Here is a 20,649-nt window from a genome sequence, read left to right as displayed (position 1 = left end):
AATTTTATCAAGTCACCCACAGACTCATTTCCTACAGTTATGGTAGGTAGTTATTCATATGAACTCTTTTACGGTACACAATACTAGGCTATACTAGTGTTTAAAAAGGACTAATATAAAAATATAAGACGGTCAAAGATTAATTGTATACTGCCAAAACCTTCACCTATGGTATGGGTAGTATACGTTAGTAGTATAGGTACGCTTTGTTTTTGAATTAGTGTTCCCGGGTTTCATTATTAGATCTTATCTTATTGGATTTGTTGTATAAGGGTATCATAGTAAAAGAACACAAATGACATCACTATAATTTTATTTTTAACACTAGCATAAAGTTTAAAAGACCATTGCATTTGAAAAAACACATTTATAATGTAAAAATTACTAAATTATTAGTAATAATGAATAGTTAGATCTTATATATACTACATACAATTAAAGTAGTAGTACTGTGTACCGTAAAAGAGCTCTATTCAAATATACTAGAAATCGTTGGCCATTTGTAAAGAAACTGTTGGGAAAAATAATATTGTTGTAGTGTATAATGGAGACACATCTTGGCCCCCTCCCAAACACCCCCTTACCTTTACCATTTCGTGTAGGTTTCGCGGCGGGCAAGTCACCTCCCCACTATATAAGGCGGCGATCACGTCCGTGGATTTCATAACGTCTCCTACATACATCCCACCAAAACCAAAACCGCAAGTTCGACGACGACACCCTCGGCGGCCAAGATGCAGATCTTCGTGAAGACGCTGACGGGGAAGACGATCACCCTCGAGGTGGAGAGCAGCGACACCATCGACAACGTCAAGGCCAAGATCCAGGACAAGGAGGGTATCCCGCCGGACCAGCAGCGCCTCATCTTCGCCGGGAAGCAGCTCGAGGACGGCCGCACCCTCGCCGATTACAACATCCAGAAGGAGTCGACGCTGCACCTGGTGCTGCGCCTCCGCGGCGGCAGCAGGGGCGGGTACCCCACGGGGATCGAGCCCAGCCTCCGCGAGCTCGCGCAGAAGTACAACGAGAACAAGAGGGTCTGCCGCAAGTAAGCCCCTGATGACAGATTACTGATCTCGCGCTCGCTTCTTTGTTCCTGATGCTAGATTGATTCAACATAAGCATGGGCTAACTTGGATCGTTCACGGGGTCATTCTCCATTTCTCCTGCAGGTGCTATGCTCGGCTTCCCCTCAGGGCTACCAACTGCCGCAAGAAGAAGTGTGGCCACACCAACGAGGTGAGAATTGATTTGCTTTCTATGTTTCTTTCTTGTCATCCGCGAGTGCATGAGTGCATGCTTTATCTCTAATTTAGATCGTGTATTAGGCTACCATTGTCGCCGTGTTCCTATGTCGTTGTCGTTGTTTTATATGTCCTTGATCGTGTATCAGGCTAACGTTGTCTACGTTCCTTTTCTTTATCTTGTTCAGTTGTCTTGTTTTTTTTATTTTGCATAGCTTCGCTCAATGATTCAGATGGAGTCGTATTCGTAATGCATTCAGATAGTTTATAGTTATAAACTTTTGTTGCGCTCCTAATATTAGGCCTTTTCCCTTATTCTCTTATCCACACTTGTTCCCTCTAATTTTATGTTTATGTTTGTTTCAGCTGAGGTCAAAGAAAAGGTTCATGTCCAAGAATGGCGGAGCTTGAGCTTGGAGCGGGCTGTCATGCATCACATTGAAATAATTTAGTTTCCAATGTTTAGATGTCGAACGTTTCTTTCTTTATGAATTTATGAATAAAGTTTAGCTGGGAAAAGCTGCTGTTCTTGAATTCTGCATGTGTATAGTCTTTTCGGGTTTTGTACTTTTGGCGTCCATGCCCGCCGCCGCGGCGTCCGGCCGACGAAGCCTGGGCAGAGGATCGTGCTCAGCGACGCAGACGCTGGCACTCGCCCGCTCCGCTATGAAGGCGGCCACGCGGCGGATACAGGCACAACCGCACAGCACATTGGTACGCCCCGCGCTCCCCCAGCCGCGCGCGTAGGGCGTCGTCCACGATCGACGCCATCTCTGCATGCCTGCGGCCTGCCCGCAGGCTGGCATCGCGCCCGCTGCTGGCCGGTGGCCGCCATGGTTCCCATCGAGCTAATTAACAGGGGCGAAAAGGGGGAACGTCTACAAACCCTTTACAATTACACAACCACGTTGATTTACACACACTGAAACGTCTATAAACCCAAGCAGAGCTTTACAACTACATAGCCATACACATTGATTTACACATTTTCAAAAAAAAAAACATCGATTTACACTTATACCATTGAAGTTCTCATGGAAATAACGTCGAACACATAGCACGCACCCCACTTGACCTCCAGCCTCCCCGAGAAGAAGGCGATGTCCCCTTTTGCTCCAATCTTATTTGCAAACACCTAGCACGCACCATCATATGAGGAGGTGCCGCAAATCGAAACCTACTTACTGCTTCTTGGAGTTGATGTAGTCCTGCAGCGCCTCCATTTGCTCCCTGGTCGGCGGCTGCTCGTTGTTCTTGATGGACCGGTGCACGTCATACGTCGTCGCCCCGAAGAACAGCACCCTGCATCCCAATCAAACACACATCCAGTCCTGAATCTTCAGAGATAGCGTCATGCCGCTGCAATTGAGGAGATCGAGAAGAAGAACGGCGGGGGAGGCACCTACCCTGAGGCGACCAGGGCGATCTGCCTCGGGAACACGTGCTTCCCGAACAGCCTCATGCTGCCGCCGCTGACTCTGCCGCTGCTGTGCCGCCGCAGAGCTTTATTACAAGTCTATGTATGTGTGGCCCAGTCCAATAGGGTCCAGCACGAATCCTGTGCGGCCCATGGGCTGGGCTTTACCTCAAACTGCTCGCTTTGCTCCTCTGAGAGACCCGAGCCACTTCGCCTTCGATGCTTACGCCCGCGGCCGCGGTCGCCTCCCGCCATCCCCCCTCGCTGCAGGAGCTGCTGCGCTCGTGCCGCTCCATCCAGCGCCTCAACCAGATCCACGCCCACCTACTGGTCCACGGCTCCTCCTCCCTCGCCGCCGTCGCGTCCCAGCTACTCGCCTCCTACTGCGCTCTCTCCGCCGACGCCGGATATGGCGCGCTCTGCCACGCGCGCCGCCTGTTCGACGGAATCCCCGACCCGGACAGGTTCACGTACAACACCATCATCAGAGCCTGCTGCAACGGCAGCCACCCGCAGGAAGCGCTCCGCCTCCACCGCGGCATGCTCCGGCGAGGGGTGCTGCCCAACGAGTTCACCCTGCCGTTCGTGCTCAAGGCGTGCACGAGGGCGCGGGCGTGGGGCCACGCGCGGGCTGTCCATGCCATGGCCGTGAAGCTGGGCTTTGCGGGGCAGGTGTTTGTGGGGAACGCGCTTCTGCATTCCTACGCCTCGGCTGGGTCTCTCGCGGACTCCAGGCGGTTCTTGGATGAGATGGTGGAGAGGAATGTCGTATCGTGGAACTCGATGATCGGTGGATACGCGCAGGCAGGGGATACTAGAGAGGTGCGCAAATTGTTTGGGGAGATGAGGCGTGAGGGGGTTTTGGAAGATAAGTTCACGTTGGTCAGCCTGCTTCTCGCCTGCTCGCAAGAGGGAAACCTTGAATTTGGCCGGCTTGTGCATTGTCATATGTTGGTTAGTGGATCTCGGGTTGATCTGATTCTTGGAAATGCTTTGGTAGACATGTACGGTAAGTGCGGGGATCTGTGGATGGCTCGTAGATGCTTTGAAATGATGCCCCTCAAGAATGTCGTTTCATGGACGTCCATGCTTTGCGCTCAGGCAAAACATGGTTCAGCTGATGCTGCAAGAGACTGGTTTGACCAGATGCCAGAGAGGAACATAGTCTCATGGAATGCCATGATATCTTGCTACGTCCAATGTGGGCAGTGCCATGAAGCATTGGATCTTTATAACCATATGCAGTCCCAGGGTCTTGCTCCAGATGAGGTTACCTTGGTGGCTATCCTCTCTGCTTGTGGACAAATTGGTGATTTGACTGTTGGAAAGATTATACACCTTTATATTAGAGACAATATCAGTAACCCTGATATCTCTCTTGTTAATTCACTTGTGGACATGTATGCAAAATGTGGTCAGGTAGACACAGCAATTAGCCTGTTCAGTGAAATGTGTCATAGAAACGTTGTTTCTTGGAATGTAATTATTGGGGGCCTGGCAATGCATGGCCGTGCACTGGACAGTATCATGTTATTCAGATCAATGGTAAGTGACTCCTTCTCGCCTGATGAGATCACCTTCGTGGCCCTTCTTTCTGCATGCAGTCATGGGGGTCTCCTAGAAGCTGGGCAGCATTATTTTGAAGCAATGAGACATGTTTACAATGTTAAGCATGAAGTTGAGCATTATGCTTGCATGGTTGATCTTCTTGGCCGTCGTGGCTATCTTGAAAAGGCTATTTGTCTAATAAAAGAAATGCCAATGAAGCCTGATGTTGTGGTCTGGGGTGCATTGCTGGGAGCCTGTAGAATGCATGGAAGTGTTGAGATTGGCAGACAGGTGATCAAGCAATTACTTGAGCTGGAGGGCATCAGTGGAGGTCTGCTTGTTCTAATTTCAAACTTGCTATACGAAACTCACCAGTGGGAAGACATGAAAAGGCTCAGGAAGCTAATGAAAGGGTGGGGGACCAGAAAGGATATGGGTATAAGTTCAATTGAAGTAAACAACAGGATCCATGAATTTGGAGTGGAAGAGAGCAGACATGAAAGCTCAAGCGAAATATATGAAGCAGTTGATCAGCTGTCATATCATTTGATTTCTCTGCATTTCTTGACCGTGCATCCAGAAGAGCTATGTGTGGTAGAGTGAAGAAATCTATTTGGAATTCTTTCCAGGATCGGTTATAAGCTCATAATGTTATGCTACTATACTACAGAGTTAGTCAATATACAAAAATACAAAATGAAGATGAATGTGGCTGGTGCATTGCTTTGCAAGATAGTGTTCATTGCCAAGCAGACCGTCTGTTGTAGCCTGAAGGTAGGTAATGCTGACCAAGCCCATTTCTTATAGTGTGTCCAGGTTCATCAGACCCATGAATAAAATAAGTGTAGGTGGTCAGTTTAAGTTACAAAGTTGACTTACATAGAAAATACTGAAAAGGACAACTTATTCTTTGTGCTTTTGTTCAGATTCAGAAATAAGTTGTCATTTTCAGTTTTCCGTATTGACCATGTAATGTAACCTTTCATTTAGATTGCTAATTGGTTGGTTTTCTGTAGATGTCATGGTTCGCTGGGCAATCCACTCAACCAAATCTACAGATAGGCCATCATCTTGTGCCCACAAATTCAGTAGTCACTATCTCCTGTGACACTGATGTTTCAACGATATCTGGAGAGACTAAAGCTCTGCAACAAGAATTCAGCAAACGTTCACAGTGAAGCATTTTGAGTTGGCAACAAAAGGTAAGGATCTAACCTATTAGCTTTGCTAGAGACTGCACTGTCTACTGACATGCATTTTTCTTGTTCCCTTGTCCTTGGACCAGGTTGATTGACCATGGTAAGTTGGTAACAACCTTCACAATTTCACGCATCTATACTGTACAAGCCCTGCAAATTTTGTCCGGACGAGAATACAATCGGTTGGTTGAACTGAACGGCTGCAAGATGGGATGGATCCGTGACCACAGTAGCCAGTTCGTGGTTCCTGCCACATGCTTGTCTTAATGGTGCACCGTGTTGCATTGTAGCACATAGTTAAGTAAGTGGGGGCCTGCAGTTTGCTGCCTGCCAGTTGATTGAAGCCAGCAATGTACACCTACCAGAGAGCGCCCATGGACCATCATCCGTTGTGCTTTGGCAGTTAAGCGCCGAAAAGCTGTGAGTCGCCATCGGCGCAGCACGACGCAAACCGCTATTGGCCATCGAGGGTTCGAGACACGCTCCAGGATGCTGGATGCCCACAGCACATGGTCGCATCACTTCGCCGATCTGGATCGGCAGCTTACTGGTTGGTACAGGTACACATTTCTTGTGGTGCCGTTGCGAGTCGATGGCTAGATGATTTGGTTCCGGGTAATGGGAATATATTGATGCTTTGGGAGGTTGCTTTGCTCTTCTTTTTCTTTATAGAAATCATGGAACTGCTTTGTTTTTTTAAAAGCTCTGATGTTGGATAAAGCATGCTCCAGAGAACTTTCTTATGATGACTTACATTCGGTTTTAATTAAAAAAGTATTAAAAATCAAGCCGGACTACCTACCAGAATGATGGATATGTTGCCTTGTTTTATTTTCTTTTATCAATATATGATCACGGGACACTGGGACAGGGAGGATACACTACAAGAAAGATCTATGCTAGCTTATTTGCACGCGTGAAGACGTGCCTCCTTTTCTAGATTCTGATCATGTAAAGCATATCTTATCCGATCATGAGGTCAATTGCTCGCAGAAACTAAAGAAGCTACAATCCGCAGGACAAAGCAATATAATTTCGAATTAACCTTAAACCTTGAGCATCTGAAACAAACATGGAAAAATTCCTAGGCATGCCGTGTCAGGAGTCAGGACGCTTGTAAGAACACATCAAGGATAATTCGATACCATTTGATAATCCCATACCATAGTCGAATTATTCAAAAGCCAACAACTTAATCTATGCCTGCCTATACAGCCCGCAAGTGCAAGATCAGGATAAAAAGTAAAGTTCATGAGCGGTCCTTAAACTTACACAGATGTGTCATTCCGGTTCCTATACTCTTAAAATGCATTTGTATCTCTGTTTGGGTCTCACCATGGTTCAATCGGGTCCCCAGGCTATGCGCCTCATGCCAACATGGAATCTACGTGGAAAGGGCGAGCATGATCTCTTAGTCCTTGCCAGCGAGCGGAGGAGGAAGAGCGGCAGGTGGCAATCTCGCGAGCTGGGGAGAGCGGCGGTGCTGTAGGCCGCGCCATCTTCGAGGTTGTGGCAACTTGGCATGCCGCATGCATGACGAGCTCATGGTCGCCTGCCTCGGCTTCTCCGTCCTCTACGTCGAGCTACTCCCCGGTCCTGTCACTACATGTGCCATATCGAGCTGCCGCCGTCGCGCGTGGCGAAGGAGGTGCCATGGGTGGAGCCCGCATTGACAGAGACGGCGAGGCCGAGGAGGCAGGGACGGAGACGACCATGGACGCTGCGAAGGTGAGGCACTGGCTTAAGCGTAAGATCGAGCACCTGGCGCGTGTTGTCCATGCGCCACCAAGGCCACGACTAACAACTTGTTGAGCACAACGGGAGAGATGCGTGTTAGATATCTCTAGATGCATATCTAGTCGGGATCATAATAAACACGAAGTTTTTGGGATTTCTGGTGTGAACCGAGAGCGAGATAGGGAGAGATAGGAATACCTTCACCCCTAGGGGTGGTAGTAGCGGAGCTGCAGGCCATCTCTCGTTCGCGTGATGAAGTCTGCACAAGGCAGCGACGCGCAGTGCAGTCGAGTCGCCGGCGCGGCGGCGATGGTGCTTCCCGTCGCTACTGCGCAAAACCTAGATCGGTAGGTGTGTCGGTGGGGCGGCTGGCAGCGGCGAACCTCAGGTGCCGAGCCGTGGTCCCCACCCTGTTTATATAGCGCAACACGATAGGGACCCACCACCCAATGCTAGAGTAGGCGCCCCCGATCAAGGCGCGGATCAGGTTCCCAATGGGCCTTTGGGCCCATCGGGGAGGAGATCAATCTAACAATGCGCACGGGCGCAAATGGCTGAAGACGCCAATGCGTGGCTCGCGGTCTGCATCAACTCGCGCGCTCGCACCACTGCCCGGCGGTGATGCCGTCGGCACCATGCTCTTCATGGCCATCTTCAATCCCGTTATCCGCGATGTTTATTAGAGTCGCTCGTCGAGGTCATTATGTTCATCACATACGAGACTGTCGCTTCCAAGGCTGAGGACAAGAACTGGGATGCTGAACAGCAGCAGCCGTACGTGCTGAACCTCAGCGTCGAGCTGACAGTGTCGACGCCGGCGTTGGTGGTGCTGCTATCGAGCTGGACTTCATGCGCGGCATCGGCCTGGGAGCAGCGGTGACAGTTGTGGTGCTCCTCGTTGGGAAGGAAGCGAGAGGCCAATCCATGCTGGCATGCTGAGAGAACCGGCTTGTGGACCCTATGGACGGTCCAGCCATGTCACCATGCCACGTCCACGTGTGGGTGCGGGTCAAGACCCATTTGGACCACCTTTAATACCAAAACAAGTTGTCTGTGCCCCACGCCTTAAATTAAATCATGGTCTCGCTGGATCAGTACCAACCGAATGAATTAATGATACATAATCACCCACGGGATGAGTTCGGCCGAAAGTGATTTGATAACCATCACAAATTGAAGAGTGTACAAGTGCATCCAATTTGGTTAGTTTAGCTCTTGAGAGAAGCAAGCAACAAGAACTAGGGCTCATCAATTGCATTTGCATGTGGCCAATGGTATCAATCCTTGATATGTTTATTACAGCAACTGGAATAGCAGTTGGTACTGCAATACAGACGTTGAGCTGAGCATACGGGTCTGATCAGTGTCACAGAAAGGACCGTCTCTTCTATATAAATAAATCAATTTCGGGAAACATGAGTATGAATTGTCACTGTAAAATGTCTACAAATTCTGTTCATGGAAACAACACTTCTGTGCAAGCAGCAATTACAGGTGCAGCACGGCCATGGATTTCAGCCTGCAGGACATGGTGTCGGCCTCTGTCGCCGCGTTTTCCCGGCCGATCCGGCTCCACCTCTGCTCGGTGTCCGAAACCCGGCAGGCCGTCACGAAATCCAGGACCTTGCCAAAGATCCTGAACATCTCCACGGCGTAGATCCTGTCCCCGCCGACGGCGAACGCCGCGTTGGGGTCCATGGGCGCGTCCGGGTGCGCCGCCGCCTCCTTCCACTGGAGCGAGGTGAGGTCGAGCTCGAACAGCTTCCGCACCACCTTCTCCCGGCGGCTCACCGGCCCGTGGCGGTCGCACCACGAGACGCAGAGCATGAACAGCCGCGACGCGCAGCACGCCAGCGTCGGGGCGTAGTCCCGGAGCCGAGGCGGCGGGCGGGACGTCTGGACGACGGCCCAGTAGCCCTTGTCCAGGTGGTAGGCGACGAGCGTGTCGGACTCGCAGTACACGTAGAACACCCGACCGCAGACGGCGCCGGAGCACGCCAGACCGACGTCGGCGGGGAACCCGGCGATCTCGACCCACTTGTCGGTCAGGGGATCGTATATCTCCCCGGACACCAGCGGCTCGTCCCAGTGCCCGCGCCCGCCGACGGCGACAATGGCGAGCCTCGGCCGGCCTTCCTCGCCCTCCTGCCCGACGGATTTCTCATGAGACGGAGCGAGCTCCGCGGAGTCAGCGTCCTCGTTCAGCATGTCCTTGAGCCGGAGGCGCCTGAGGGAGAGCCGGTGCGGGTCCTCGTACACGGCGGAGGCGCCTCCCAACCGGGACTTGCCCCGCCGGACATTCTTCTCGGCGCGGGCGTGGAGAATGCTGCAGCTGGCGGACATCTCGAACATCCCCAGCACCGGCCGCGACCGCGCGGTACGCATGGGCGCCGCCTTGCGCCACGAGCCAGCGAGAGGGCTGAACACCAGGACCCCCTTGTGGGTCTTCACCTCGCCGGCGCCCGAGCCGCTGGACCGGCCGCCGACGACATAGAGGTCGTCACCGACGGCAGCGACGGAGAACATGAACCTCCCCTTGAGCCCGCCCGCCCCGACGCGGTGCCACCGGCGCGCGGCGACGTCGAGCGCGTGGACGGCCGGGGCAGGCGCGGCGCCCCACCCGAGGTCGCCGTCGGCCCCGAACAGGAACAGCCACGGCGCCCGGCGCGGCCCCCCCGGAACACCCTCGCCCTCGCGGCGCGCCCGCAGGAACTGCGGGGCGGCGGTGAGGTCCCTCCAGCGCCTGCACACGCAGCGCGCGGCCAGGAGCGAGGCCAGCGGCAGCCGGCCCAGCACCATCTCCATCACGTCGTCCGGGAGCACCGCCAGGGACGCCGGCTCCTTCACCACCACCGCCGCGTCCGCGCCAGCCCCCGAAGGCCGGTGCGCCACGGCGGCGGCGGCGCCTTTCTTCCACGAGAAGCACTGCAGCGCGCCGTCCTCGTCGTCGTCTTTGTCGTTTCCGTCCGCCGGGCGACGGCGCGGGGCCGCGGCGGGCGCAGCGGAGTCCATCTCGTCGCAGTCGCAGACGCGGCACCCGCCGGCCGCGCCAAGGGGCAGCCTGAGGCAGCTCCTCCTCCTCGCGCGGCGTCGGCTGCCATCGCGCTCGCCCAGCTTCCGGGGGTCCGCGACCACCACATCGTCCGGGGGCTCGGCGCGGAGCAGGGAGGCCAGGCTGTTGCTGCCAGATCTCTGGAGCGCCCTCGGCATCGGAGGAAGCGAGTGCAGTGCAAGCAACCAGCCGGCAGGCGCTAGGTGGAGAAGAAGTGGTGCGCGGTGGAAGGGAAGGTCGCCGGGGCGTGGAGGTGGAGGAGGATGCCCCGGAGCAGGATTGCGAGGAGCTTGGCGAGGGAGGAGATAGAGAGCATCGCGTCGCGTCGCGGCGGGGCGGGGAGGAAGATGCGGGGTATTGTTGGCGCCGGTGGTGGGTGGAGTGGGAGTTGGGGAAAGTGGACGAGGCGCCGACGTCCCGACGAAGGGTGGGTGACGCCACGGGCCGGGGCCGCGGGTGGGAATGGTGGGACGGGATGGAATGGATCGGGTGCTCGGAAAGGACACTACCGGCCGGAGAGAGATCGGGAGATGGACGAAGCGGGCCGATGGGATGCGTGCGTGCGAGTGGAGTGCGCGCTGCGGTCCGCGCATTTCACGGGGCTCCTGTGTGGGCGGTAGCGCCAGGCGCCGATGATGGGCCGGCGCGCGTGAGCGGCTGAGCGCGGGCGCTGCAGCTGCTGCTGGATGAGGCGTGTGCCTGCGGCGGATGCGCGGGCGCTGGATCCAGTGCCCGAGAGAGGCGGAGGGGGCCGTGCGCATGTGAGGAATTTTTTTATTTTTATTTTAATATTTTGTAAAAATATATGGTCAAACCATAAAATTGCAAATCTATACATATAAAGCCGTTTGAAACAGCAGAAGCAAGGTACCGCCAGTTGAACCAGCAGTAACTGCTCCTCTGAATCAGTACATTTTTTAAAAATCATAACTAATTCATATGAAATCGGATAAAGATAAACTTTATATGAAAATTGTAGATCTCGAAATCTACAACTTTGTAGTTCAAACCTTTTCATTTAGTGTCATCTTGGAGCTCAAATAATCAACACAAGTTTCAAAACTAAAATTCAAATTTTAGATCCGAAACTGGGCAGCACACATTCAAAAAATCATAACTAATTCATATGAACTCGGATGGAGATAAATTTGTATAAAAATTATAGATCTCGACGAGATCTACAACTTTGTAGTTCAAATTGTTTTCATTTGATGCTATTTTTGTACTCAGATAATCGACACAAGTTTTAGATCTAAAATTAAGATTTTAGATCTGAAAGTTGTGTCAATTATTTGAGCACTAAGATGCTACTAAATAAAAAAAGTTTGAACTACAAAGTTGTAGATATCGTCAAGATCTATAATTTTCATATAAAGTTTATCTCCATCCGAGTTCATATGAATTAGTTATGATTTTTTAAAAGTGTACTGCCTAGAGGAGGGAAGTTACCGCCGGTTCAACTAGCGGTAACTTGCTTCCATCATTGTAGGTATAGATTTGCAATTTTTTTGTTTGGCTATATATTTTTGCAAAATGCTAAAATAAAAAAAAATTCCGCATGTGAGTGCGACGGCTTGCCACTTTGAGCTTCCGCCGTCGGGTGGACGTGCTGACGTGCAGTTCCTCGTACAGTCGTATATAGGCAAAGGCAAGGACAGTCTAGATCTCAGGATCTGCACAAATCTGATCCGGGCCCTGTTTAGTTACTCCCAACTCCCAACTTTGACACTATGTAAAAAGAAGATTCCCCATCACATCAAACTTGCGGTACATGCATGGAGTACTAAATGTAGATGAAATTAAAAACTAATTGCACAGTTTTGTTGTACTTTGCGAGACGAATCTTTTGAGCCTAATTAGTCAATATTTGGACAATAATTCACAAATACAAACGAAACGCTACAGTGTGCTACAGTGCTGTAACAGTAATTTGGCACCTCCCAAATTCCCCAACTAAACAAGGCCCCGGTGTTTGGTAACTGAGTTTGACCATCCGGTACTCCTTTTTGAGCCATTTTTTCTCCGTATCTTTGAAGTATAGATGTCCATTCGGGCCGCCCGGCCCGATCCGGCACGAGCCCGGTGAGGCCCGTTAAATTTCGTGCCGGGCCTGGCCCGTCACGACGACTTTGTCGTGCCGTGCCGTGCCGGCCCACGGGCCTCACCGACGGCCCAAGCACGGGCCCACTGAGCCTTTTCCGTGCCGGGCCAGCCCGTCAGGCACGGCTGGCTTCGGGCCAACGCGAGGCACGACGGGCCTCGCGCTGCCTCCGCCGCTGCCGTCCTCCCCGCGCCACCCCTCCCGGCCGCCTGCGCTGCCGCCGCCACTCCCGGCCGCCCGCGCCGCCGCCGCCGCTTGCGGCCTCCCACGCCGACGCCGTTGCTCCCGCCTACCCGAGCCGCCGCAGCCGCTCCTCACACCGTCGTTCCCGGCCTCCTGTGCCAGCCCCGCCGCTCCCGGCCCCTCACGTCGCCGCTCGGGATCCCCCACGCCGCCGTCGACGCCCCTGGCCCCCCGCGCCGATGCCGCCGCTCCCGGCTGGAGGGGAAGGCAGAGGTTGGAGAATGGAGAGGTAAAGGGAGGATGGAGCCATGGAGCCATGAAGGGGAGCTGGAAGATACAGCAGGTCAATAGGGAGGCGGCGGTGGGTAGCAGAGGAAGAGGTGACGGATTGACGGGTGAGTTACAGGCCAGATTGGCCTTTATGGCTTTGTTGGGCCGGTTGGAGAAGAGCAGCCGTAGTAAAATCGTGCCGGGCCGGGCCGCCCGTCAGGCTGAGGCGACGGCCCACGCCCGGCACGAACCATCGGGCCGGGCCAGCCTGAGCTCGAAGTGTTACGGGCCGGGCCGGGTTTGGTACGGGCCAAAAAATTGGGCTTCGTGCCGGGTTGTCGGGTTGCGGGCTGCATGGACATCTGTGCTTTGAAGTCTTCCGAGGCCAATAATCTCAATTTCTCTGCATAATCTTCACAAAATAATCGCAAGGGAATAAGCGTGTTGTTTTACACTGAAAAAATATGGACCGTGGTTATTCTTTGTTTTAGGGGGGGGGGGGGTCACTGTTCTATGTTTTCTTCCCTTTTCTCTGAGCAAAGGCGTCGACTTTATACATTGCTCAGATTATGACGAGTTGACGACAAGCAATTTGGCTACCAAATTTTTGCTACCATTGACCGCTAAAATTAATTAAGGTACCCAAGGAAAATGGCTACTAAATTCTTCTTTCCAACCAAACAATGGCATGCGGTGCTCAGGTCACCCGTATGTGACGGACGGAGATGGTGCTGGGTTTTGGACCGATTGGATATGGGCTGACACGCTAATGAAAGTGCCAATATAGTGATATACCCTTCGCTTTTATTTTTTAAATAGTTTCTAGCCTACAAAATATAGGTATCAATCCACAATTTAGATTCCTTGCAATAGGGTCCTCTTAATTTTTAATCATTGGATCTAAGTACATGGGCAGCTCGTAAATTTTTAAGTACCGTAAAATTTCTCCAGATTTCCTACCTAGCGATAGAGCCCCATATTTCCTAGATGACCCCTGCGGGCTACTCAGTCCCGTGAGGCCGTGACCTCGTCGACCTACATCATAGATTCATACCCAACTTCTCCTTCCATTAGAAAGGAGTTTTTTTTTATGAGGAATAAAATGGGCCGTTGGAATTTGGAAGAGGACGAAGGGGCTATAAGATGTTATTCAAGCCTAAAATGCAGCGGGCTGTGGAGGAGGGAGCATTTGAGCAATTTAGCCCAATTAATAGCAACTAGTTATTCTAACTCTAAGAAGCTCCTTAAAAAAAATCTAACTCTAAGTGGAAGAAAAAAAGACTAGACTATTGCTTCGGGAAGAAATAGAGGCAGGGTGGACTAAGACAGTATTTAGGGCAAGTACATTGCTACACCTTAACAGTTTTATAGGTCATCTCATGCAATACCATATGGGATTTTTGTTGATGTGGAGGAGAGAGGGTGAGGAGAAAGAAATAGATGGTTGTTTCGCAAAACAATTGTCTCATAGGCTAGATTTGAGGACTACGAGACGACTACTCTACCATTGTACGAGTTGTTGTTGCATGCAACTCATAACTTATTGTACATGTTGTTTGTTAAGTCGTCTCAAGATTACGTGTCAATGTATGAGACCGCCTATTAGACAACACCAACGTGCTTGCCCTTATATAGAATTACAATTTTTTTTAATCCATTTCTTCATTTCTTTTCTTTTGAGATAACTTATATAGATAAAAAATGCAACCCTATCTCCATGAATGGTTTGAGCTATGCCAACCAACAGGTCAGCCATCAGATCAACACAAATACACAATGCAACAATCAATAATTACCTAAATGATCAATTGATCATAGTCTACTGCAAATTACATATTTATACTGCTACGCTATACAGGTAGGGATATCCAACGTCGTATCCTCTCCCTGGCTAGCTGAATGCTTGCGCAGCACAGGCTCGCAAAATGCGACCATGCGTCGGCCAGATGCCGTGACTTAATTAAGACAGAATGGACATGAAGATCGTCGACCATGTCGTCAGCGCAACCGCGGCAACGAGGTACGTCCAGAGAAAGATCACGGAGCACTCCTCCTGTGCAACATCAAACAGCTGAGCCATGGTTCCTGAAACAGAGCCCGGAGATGGTTAACTTTCTTATTGGAATCTGAGGCACAAGCCTCAGGAGAAGAAGCTGTCACGCACAACAAAACGACATTTGGTTTCAGAGCTTTCAGTAGCGCGAGCTTACCAATGTTCATCGCAGGAGGCAGGGCGAACTGCACCATGAGCACGTAGCGGTAGAGCGGGTCGTGGGACAGGAACCCGACTCCGTACGCGGCATGGACAACGGCGATCCCGATCAGCGGCAGGATCACGAAGCGTATGCAGACGATCGTGATGATCACCGTGCGCTTGAGCCCCGACTTCCGAAGCCCTGCACGTCGCATTCAGAGCAGGTTCAGTTTCAGAACACGGCCGTCCAGGTCGACACGAGAACTGCTAATAGTCTGATCCAAATAGCAGTTGACCAGTAGAACCCACCTTGCGTCAGGTTTCCACCTAGGATGAGAGTGATGCAAGGAATCGTGCCGTCGCTGCAGGAGAGACGAACGGTGAGTGGCACTGAAGAAATGTTGAAATCCTGTTTCACGTTCAGAGACTGATCGGCAAATGTGTGCTTACCCCATCAGGTGGAGGGAATCCTGTAAGACTTTGAGCGGAGCTCCGTCGCCGATGATTAGGGATTTCAGCCATGGGACCAGGCCAACAACAAACCCAATTAACTGATACAAGAAGGTAGTATAGCGTCATATCAGATTTAGTCCATTTATCTGCCATTGTGAAGTGAGATGCAAAAATATACCGCGGAAATTGTTGGTGGTGCCATCAGCTCCTTGACGAACTGGTGGACAGTGTCCTTGAGATTTGTCCAGAATCCCTTGTCGGCTACCTCGCTTTCGCAGGACAAGAGCGGGGCCTCCTGCATTTCTGGCAAGTCAGTCTCTCTGAGGATGTCGAGGGAGCAAATGACCATGGTTCTGAACTTACCATTGGATTCTCATCCGTCTGCTCCTCAGGCTTAACTGACGTCGGAAGAGGTGCCTCCTCGTCATTGTAGGCGGCTGGACCATCTTGTTTGGCTTGCTCCTCGTCGCTGTCGGCCGAGCACTGGATGCTTTTGGACTGCATCTTGTGATACAGTTTACCTGACTTCTGCATCAGGCTGTATGTGTATGTCCATATGAAAAGGCCACCGAGCTGCAAATGCAGGGTAAGACAGATCACTCAGACTGCAGAATTAGCTCAAGACAGATCACTCAGGCTGCAGAAATAGCTTAGTTCTAGCCTGAACCTCGGCAAGATGATGCAGAAAAAATTCTTACAGCCATGGACAATGACGAGTAGGAGAGCCCACGTGAGCGGCAAATGCTCCGATCCTTCCCAAACGGGTTCCCGTCTTCATCACAGACAGCCGGGACAATGATCAATAGCAGGTTTCCAAGATTGCCTGCATGTGTCAGTAGAGGCCACTGTTGATTTCAGCATCAGATGGGAATATACGTACACGAAGAGTAATGAAGCATGGAGTCCATCACTGAACCTGCTGAGCAGAAGGCCATGATCAGGCCCCTGAAGTGCTGTGGTGGCTTCAATATGTTACATGCTATCCAACCCAGAGATCCACCAATAAAGAATGTGATTCCTATATTAACTGGCATGAACCACCTGAATAGCAGAATGCGTATGTTAGGGCACTCGAGCAGTCACAGGAACGCAGAGGGCAGACTTGCAGTAACTGTGTGTTCAGTATTTCCTTCATCAGGGCTCTGAAAATGTGATGATGCTACTCACCAAGAAATGACATCCTCGAGAGTGACCGTCTTGGCGAGGCTAGCGAACATCAGAGATGGGGTGAAGACGGTAAAAACGACCTGTCAGAAATTTGTGTGAGATTAGGTTTTATAATATTCAGTAAATGTGAAACGTTGTGCGGAAATCAGACAGCTCACCTTGTTCATGTCCCTTCGAGCACTTGTGGTCAGGACATTGCTGAAGCCAGAGGCCAGGTAAGCTCCAACGACACCAATGAGCAGGACCTGGACGATTGGCATAGAAGCCACAAGAAAGAATGAGAAGAAACCCATCCTCTTCTGATGTAGGATCAAGGTCTAGTTGATCTGCTTTCTATACGACGCCGCTGAAGGACGTTCAAACGTCTCCTGAATATGTGGCAAGAGTTTATCCAAAGAGCCCTCTTATCCAAAATCTGTGCAGGACGATGTTCCACCCTGGTAATACAATTCAAGAAAGAAAAGGGAGAATAAGCATCTGGAAGGACCTGAAGAGAAAAAAACAAGAGCTGTCAATTTACGCTTGGGCCACCTCTCAATGATGAGACCTTTATTACTTTCCAGCACATGTAAGTTGAAATTTTGAAAAGGATAACTCCACATTGCTTGGAACGTAGTATGTTTCGTTTTCAAAAATTAAATGCAAAATAAAGGCAGGATTTGAAAAAAAAGGAGGGATAAACAGCATAGAATTCAGGTCCAATGAAGCCTCTGCCACCCCCAAATTTGTGTGGACTTGCTACGGTTATGCTTAAGCATGCACAGCTCTTGTACTCATCATTTCAGGAAATGGCAGCTTGGATGGCCCGTGTGAAATTGAGCTGGCAAGTCGGAACAAGGCTTAGCATGCCAGTAATGGCAATTGCCCGATTATGCCAGCATTCCAGCGGCGACAGGTGACCTAAACGTGACCTGGCAAATCTACGGTCTGCAAACCTGAATTCCCTCTGCCCTGAAAACGATTAACGCAGTATCTCCAGAACCAGCCGCAGCTGCAAGCTGATTCGTGAACCCGTGAGGCCGTGACCAGAAGCTTTGCAGAAGAGAAACCAGGAGGAGATCCCTATGCGAATCCAAATAACCCGAAAACCAGAAGAGGACGAAGGAAGAAACAGAAGCTGTGTGGACTGTGTGATACGGGAACAAGCCAACAACACGTATGAATATGATGAGGATCGGAGGCGGCTCACCTAAGGAACGCGCAACCCGTGGAGAAGGAGACGGCAGGAAGTTCTGCGAGCAGCCGGGCGGGCAGGAGCAGGAGAGCAACCAATGAGGCGACGGAATCGTGTAGTACCTGTCCACTCCTGCGAGCCGGCCGGAACCCGGAAGAGGGGAGAGGAGCGCTTGTATACAAGGCGGGTCCATTCAAACGGCAAGCAGCCGGGGGGAGAGCCGGAGAGGGGCCGAGCGAAGAGATGGCGCCTGCACCGCATCCACCCGGGCGCCAGCGCAGCAGACAGGTACTCCCCTACTTCCTCTATCGCCAATTCGCCATCCAGTTACCTGTCCTAGGGGGCGTTTTCTTCCCGTGTCTTATTTTTAGCACGTGTCACATCGAATGTTTAGATACTAATTAGGAGTAGTAAACGTAGACTATTTACAAAACCAATTACATAAGTGGAATCTAAACGGCGAGACGAATCTATTAAGCCTAATTAAGCCTAATTAATCCATCATTAGCAAATATTTACTGTAGCAACACATTGTCAAATCATGGACTAATTAGGCTTAATAGATTCGTCTCGCGATTTAGCCTAGGGGTTGTGCAATTAGTTTTGTAATTAGACTATGTTTAATACTCCTAATTAGTATCCAAACATCCGATGTGACATGTGCTAAAATTTAGCACATGCCTTCCAAACACCCCCAGTTTGCAAACGCAACCGAGCATTTTACATCTGACCGTGGATTTTCCTTTTCTCCGATCCCTCCATGTTGACAGGAGGGGCCAGTGGGGCAATGAGTAGGAGCTAGGACGGTATTAGCAACGAATGGGATTGGCGTTCCGGTCTTTTCGGACGAGGACGACTGGACGAGTGATGCGTACAGTATGCAGCACGTTCGTGTCCGAATGCAAACTGACATGATTGGTGTACGTGGTAGTTCTGACTTGTCAATCTGGTCAGGGATGGATGGTCAGGCGAAGAATGATATCTTCCGATGGACTTGCGGAGATCCAATCCACTGGGTGGTGAGCAAGCTCCACGTGCGCTTCGCTTCAAAGCCGTCTTCAGTGCGCAACAATGTTCGGTCAAAGCCCGTAAGCGACATGCATATATGGTCAAAGCCGTCTTCAACCTGCCTTCGAGGGGCCTGTATGCGGCATGCATGATACAAGCTCTCCTGAGTTAAATGTTAATCATCTATCAATATGCAACAGAACTTTTCTTCTATTCTTCTCCCCTATTTTTCAGAAGCAGCAGAATGAAGAAGAAGATGAAGATACATTGTGGGTAATTAAGCTGGCCGGCCCATCGTTCTTAAAGTGGCCACTTTGCCAATTCCAGTATCTTCCAGTATTTAGGCACTTTGCCAATTCCAGTATTTAGGCACTTTGCCAATTCCACTTTGCCAATTCCAGTATCTTCCAGTATCTTCCAGTATTCCAGTATCTTCCACTTTTCCCCTATTTTTCCGTAAGATGAAGATACTTATCCTTTTTGTTGGTTCTGATGGCTGCCGTTCCCGGTATGACATCCGTGATAACGATGAGACGGATTGGATGAAACGAAAAGGTAAATACCGAGGGGAACGCGTGTGGAGGATGTCGTGTGAGGCTCGCAAAGTCCCCTGTCCCCATTCCTATGTGGAATTACCGAATTAGTTACCCGACCTTTCCCCCCTTTTTCTTCAAGTGCAGCAAAATCGATTGACGAGGGCACATGCACAGACAAAATTGCACGTGAAATTCCACTAAAAAAGGTCCCACATGAAAAGTGTGAAAACCTAGAGCAGTGTGCACATGCAGAGTTGCAGACACTCGTCATCGTGCATGAAAGCACCCAGCAGGCCAGCAGCGGGAAGGTAAACAAACGATCGCATGGTGTCGCGCCAGTTGGGCCATGTTTAGTTACTCCCAACTCCCAACTTTGACACTATGCAAAAAGAAGATTCCCCATCACATCAAACTTGCGGTACATGCATGGAGTACTAAATGTAGATGAAATTAAAAACTAATTGCACAGTTTTGTTGTACTTTGCGAGACGAATCTTTTGAGCCTAATTAGTCAATATTTGGACAATAATTCACAAATACAAACGAAACGCTACAGTGTGCTACAGTGCTGTAACAGTAATTTAGCACCCCCAAATTCGCCAAACTAAAACACGGCCTTGTTCTTGTTGCCGGCTTTACACCGTACTGACCTGCTGGAATCTTGGATCTAGAAATAAAGGTGCGCGCCACGCCGTCAATGCTAGGCTGCCAATAGCCTCAAGTGCGGCGAGATGCATCGTGCATGCGATCAGCAATAGTAGTTCTGCAGGAAGCCAAGGACAGACACAGCTATGACCAGGGACGGAACCAGGATGAACACCTCGGAAGGCTAAATAGTAGAGATTAAGAGCTAGAGCTAGAAATTAATGATGATTTGAGACTTTATCTACAATATTTTACATGTAAAATCGGGTTCTCGGGAGGCTGCAGCCCCCCGATCCGCCCCTAGCTATGAAACCATGTTAAATAAAGGTCGCCCATCCACTGCCAGTGCCACAGCGGAAGTGCGGAGCCATGTACACTAGCTGACCTAACAAAGGTGCAGCCGCATGCAGGAATTCAGGATCGCAGGTTCGGAACTCGCCGCCGCGATGTGGTCGATCGGTCCAACTCCAAGCACGCACGCATCAACGGAGCGCCACGGGACCTGTTCGCTTCAGCTTATAAGCCGGCTGAAAAGCTGAAACGGCTGATTTGTTGTGTGCGAAAAATACTGTTTGGTGGCTGATAAGCTGAAGCGAACAGACCGACGGATGGTGATTCTTCTTCCTCCTGCCTGCCCTGCCCAATTGCCCACGCGGGATCGCGAGCCGTGGGCTTGCGTCTGCGTTTCCGCCACAGCGGCTGGGTCAGCCGTGACGATTGC

At 50.9% G+C, this 20,649-nt stretch overlaps 4 protein-coding genes and 1 long non-coding RNA gene across 6 annotated transcripts; 2 read left to right on the top strand and 3 right to left on the bottom strand.

Annotated features, from left to right (window-relative positions):
• The first annotated feature begins 682 nt into the window (after nt 1-682).
• Nucleotides 683-1,753, top strand: LOC101755752 (ubiquitin). The gene is made up of 3 exons (XM_004957537.2): nt 683-1,048; nt 1,173-1,239; nt 1,611-1,753. The coding sequence occupies exons 1-3, from the start codon at nt 735-737 to the stop codon at nt 1,653-1,655; spliced, it is 426 nt and encodes a 141-aa protein (XP_004957594.1). The 5' UTR covers nt 683-734; the 3' UTR covers nt 1,656-1,753.
• A 358-nt stretch (nt 1,754-2,111) lies between these two features.
• LOC111256436 lies at nt 2,112-2,727 on the bottom strand. The gene is made up of 2 exons (XR_002676517.1): nt 2,651-2,727; nt 2,112-2,546 (listed from the first exon to the last, which is right to left on the bottom strand). It is a non-coding gene; the product is annotated as an uncharacterized LOC111256436 (long non-coding RNA).
• A 143-nt stretch (nt 2,728-2,870) lies between these two features.
• Nucleotides 2,871-6,196, top strand: LOC105913864 (pentatricopeptide repeat-containing protein At2g22410, mitochondrial-like). The gene is made up of 3 exons (XM_022824538.1): nt 2,871-4,983; nt 5,226-5,411; nt 5,495-6,196. Exon 1 carries the CDS (start codon nt 2,881-2,883, stop codon nt 4,810-4,812), a length of 1,932 nt encoding a protein of 643 aa, XP_022680273.1. The 5' UTR covers nt 2,871-2,880; the 3' UTR covers nt 4,813-4,983; nt 5,226-5,411; nt 5,495-6,196.
• A 2,221-nt stretch (nt 6,197-8,417) lies between these two features.
• Nucleotides 8,418-10,763, bottom strand: LOC101755075 (F-box/kelch-repeat protein At5g42360-like). Its single transcript, XM_004957536.2, has one exon. It carries the CDS (start codon nt 10,353-10,355, stop codon nt 8,634-8,636), a length of 1,722 nt encoding a protein of 573 aa, XP_004957593.1. The 5' UTR covers nt 10,356-10,763; the 3' UTR covers nt 8,418-8,633.
• Nucleotides 10,764-14,442: 3,679 nt separating this feature from the next.
• On the bottom strand, nt 14,443-17,937 carry LOC101754662 (protein PIN-LIKES 7). Of its 2 annotated transcripts, none has more exons than XM_022824633.1 (11): nt 17,755-17,937; nt 16,724-17,052; nt 16,566-16,645; nt 16,315-16,439; nt 16,097-16,221; nt 15,762-15,971; nt 15,577-15,693; nt 15,396-15,496; nt 15,255-15,307; nt 14,962-15,147; nt 14,443-14,836 (listed from the first exon to the last, which is right to left on the bottom strand). In XM_022824633.1, the coding sequence occupies exons 2-11, from the start codon at nt 16,856-16,858 to the stop codon at nt 14,712-14,714; spliced, it is 1,257 nt and encodes a 418-aa protein (XP_022680368.1). In that variant the 5' UTR covers nt 16,859-17,052; nt 17,755-17,937; the 3' UTR covers nt 14,443-14,711. The 2 variants fall into 2 exon arrangements, with proteins under 2 accessions (XP_022680368.1, XP_004957592.1); XM_004957535.4 differs by having other exon boundaries at nt 16,724-17,002; nt 17,755-17,936.
• Between the last annotated feature and the right edge of the window lie 2,712 nt (nt 17,938-20,649).

This window comes from Setaria italica, chromosome II (genome assembly GCF_000263155.2).
Source record: "Setaria italica strain Yugu1 chromosome II, Setaria_italica_v2.0, whole genome shotgun sequence".
NCBI classification, from domain to species: domain Eukaryota; kingdom Viridiplantae; phylum Streptophyta; class Magnoliopsida; order Poales; family Poaceae; genus Setaria; species Setaria italica.
This window is presented reverse-complemented; position numbering and strand designations above follow the sequence as displayed.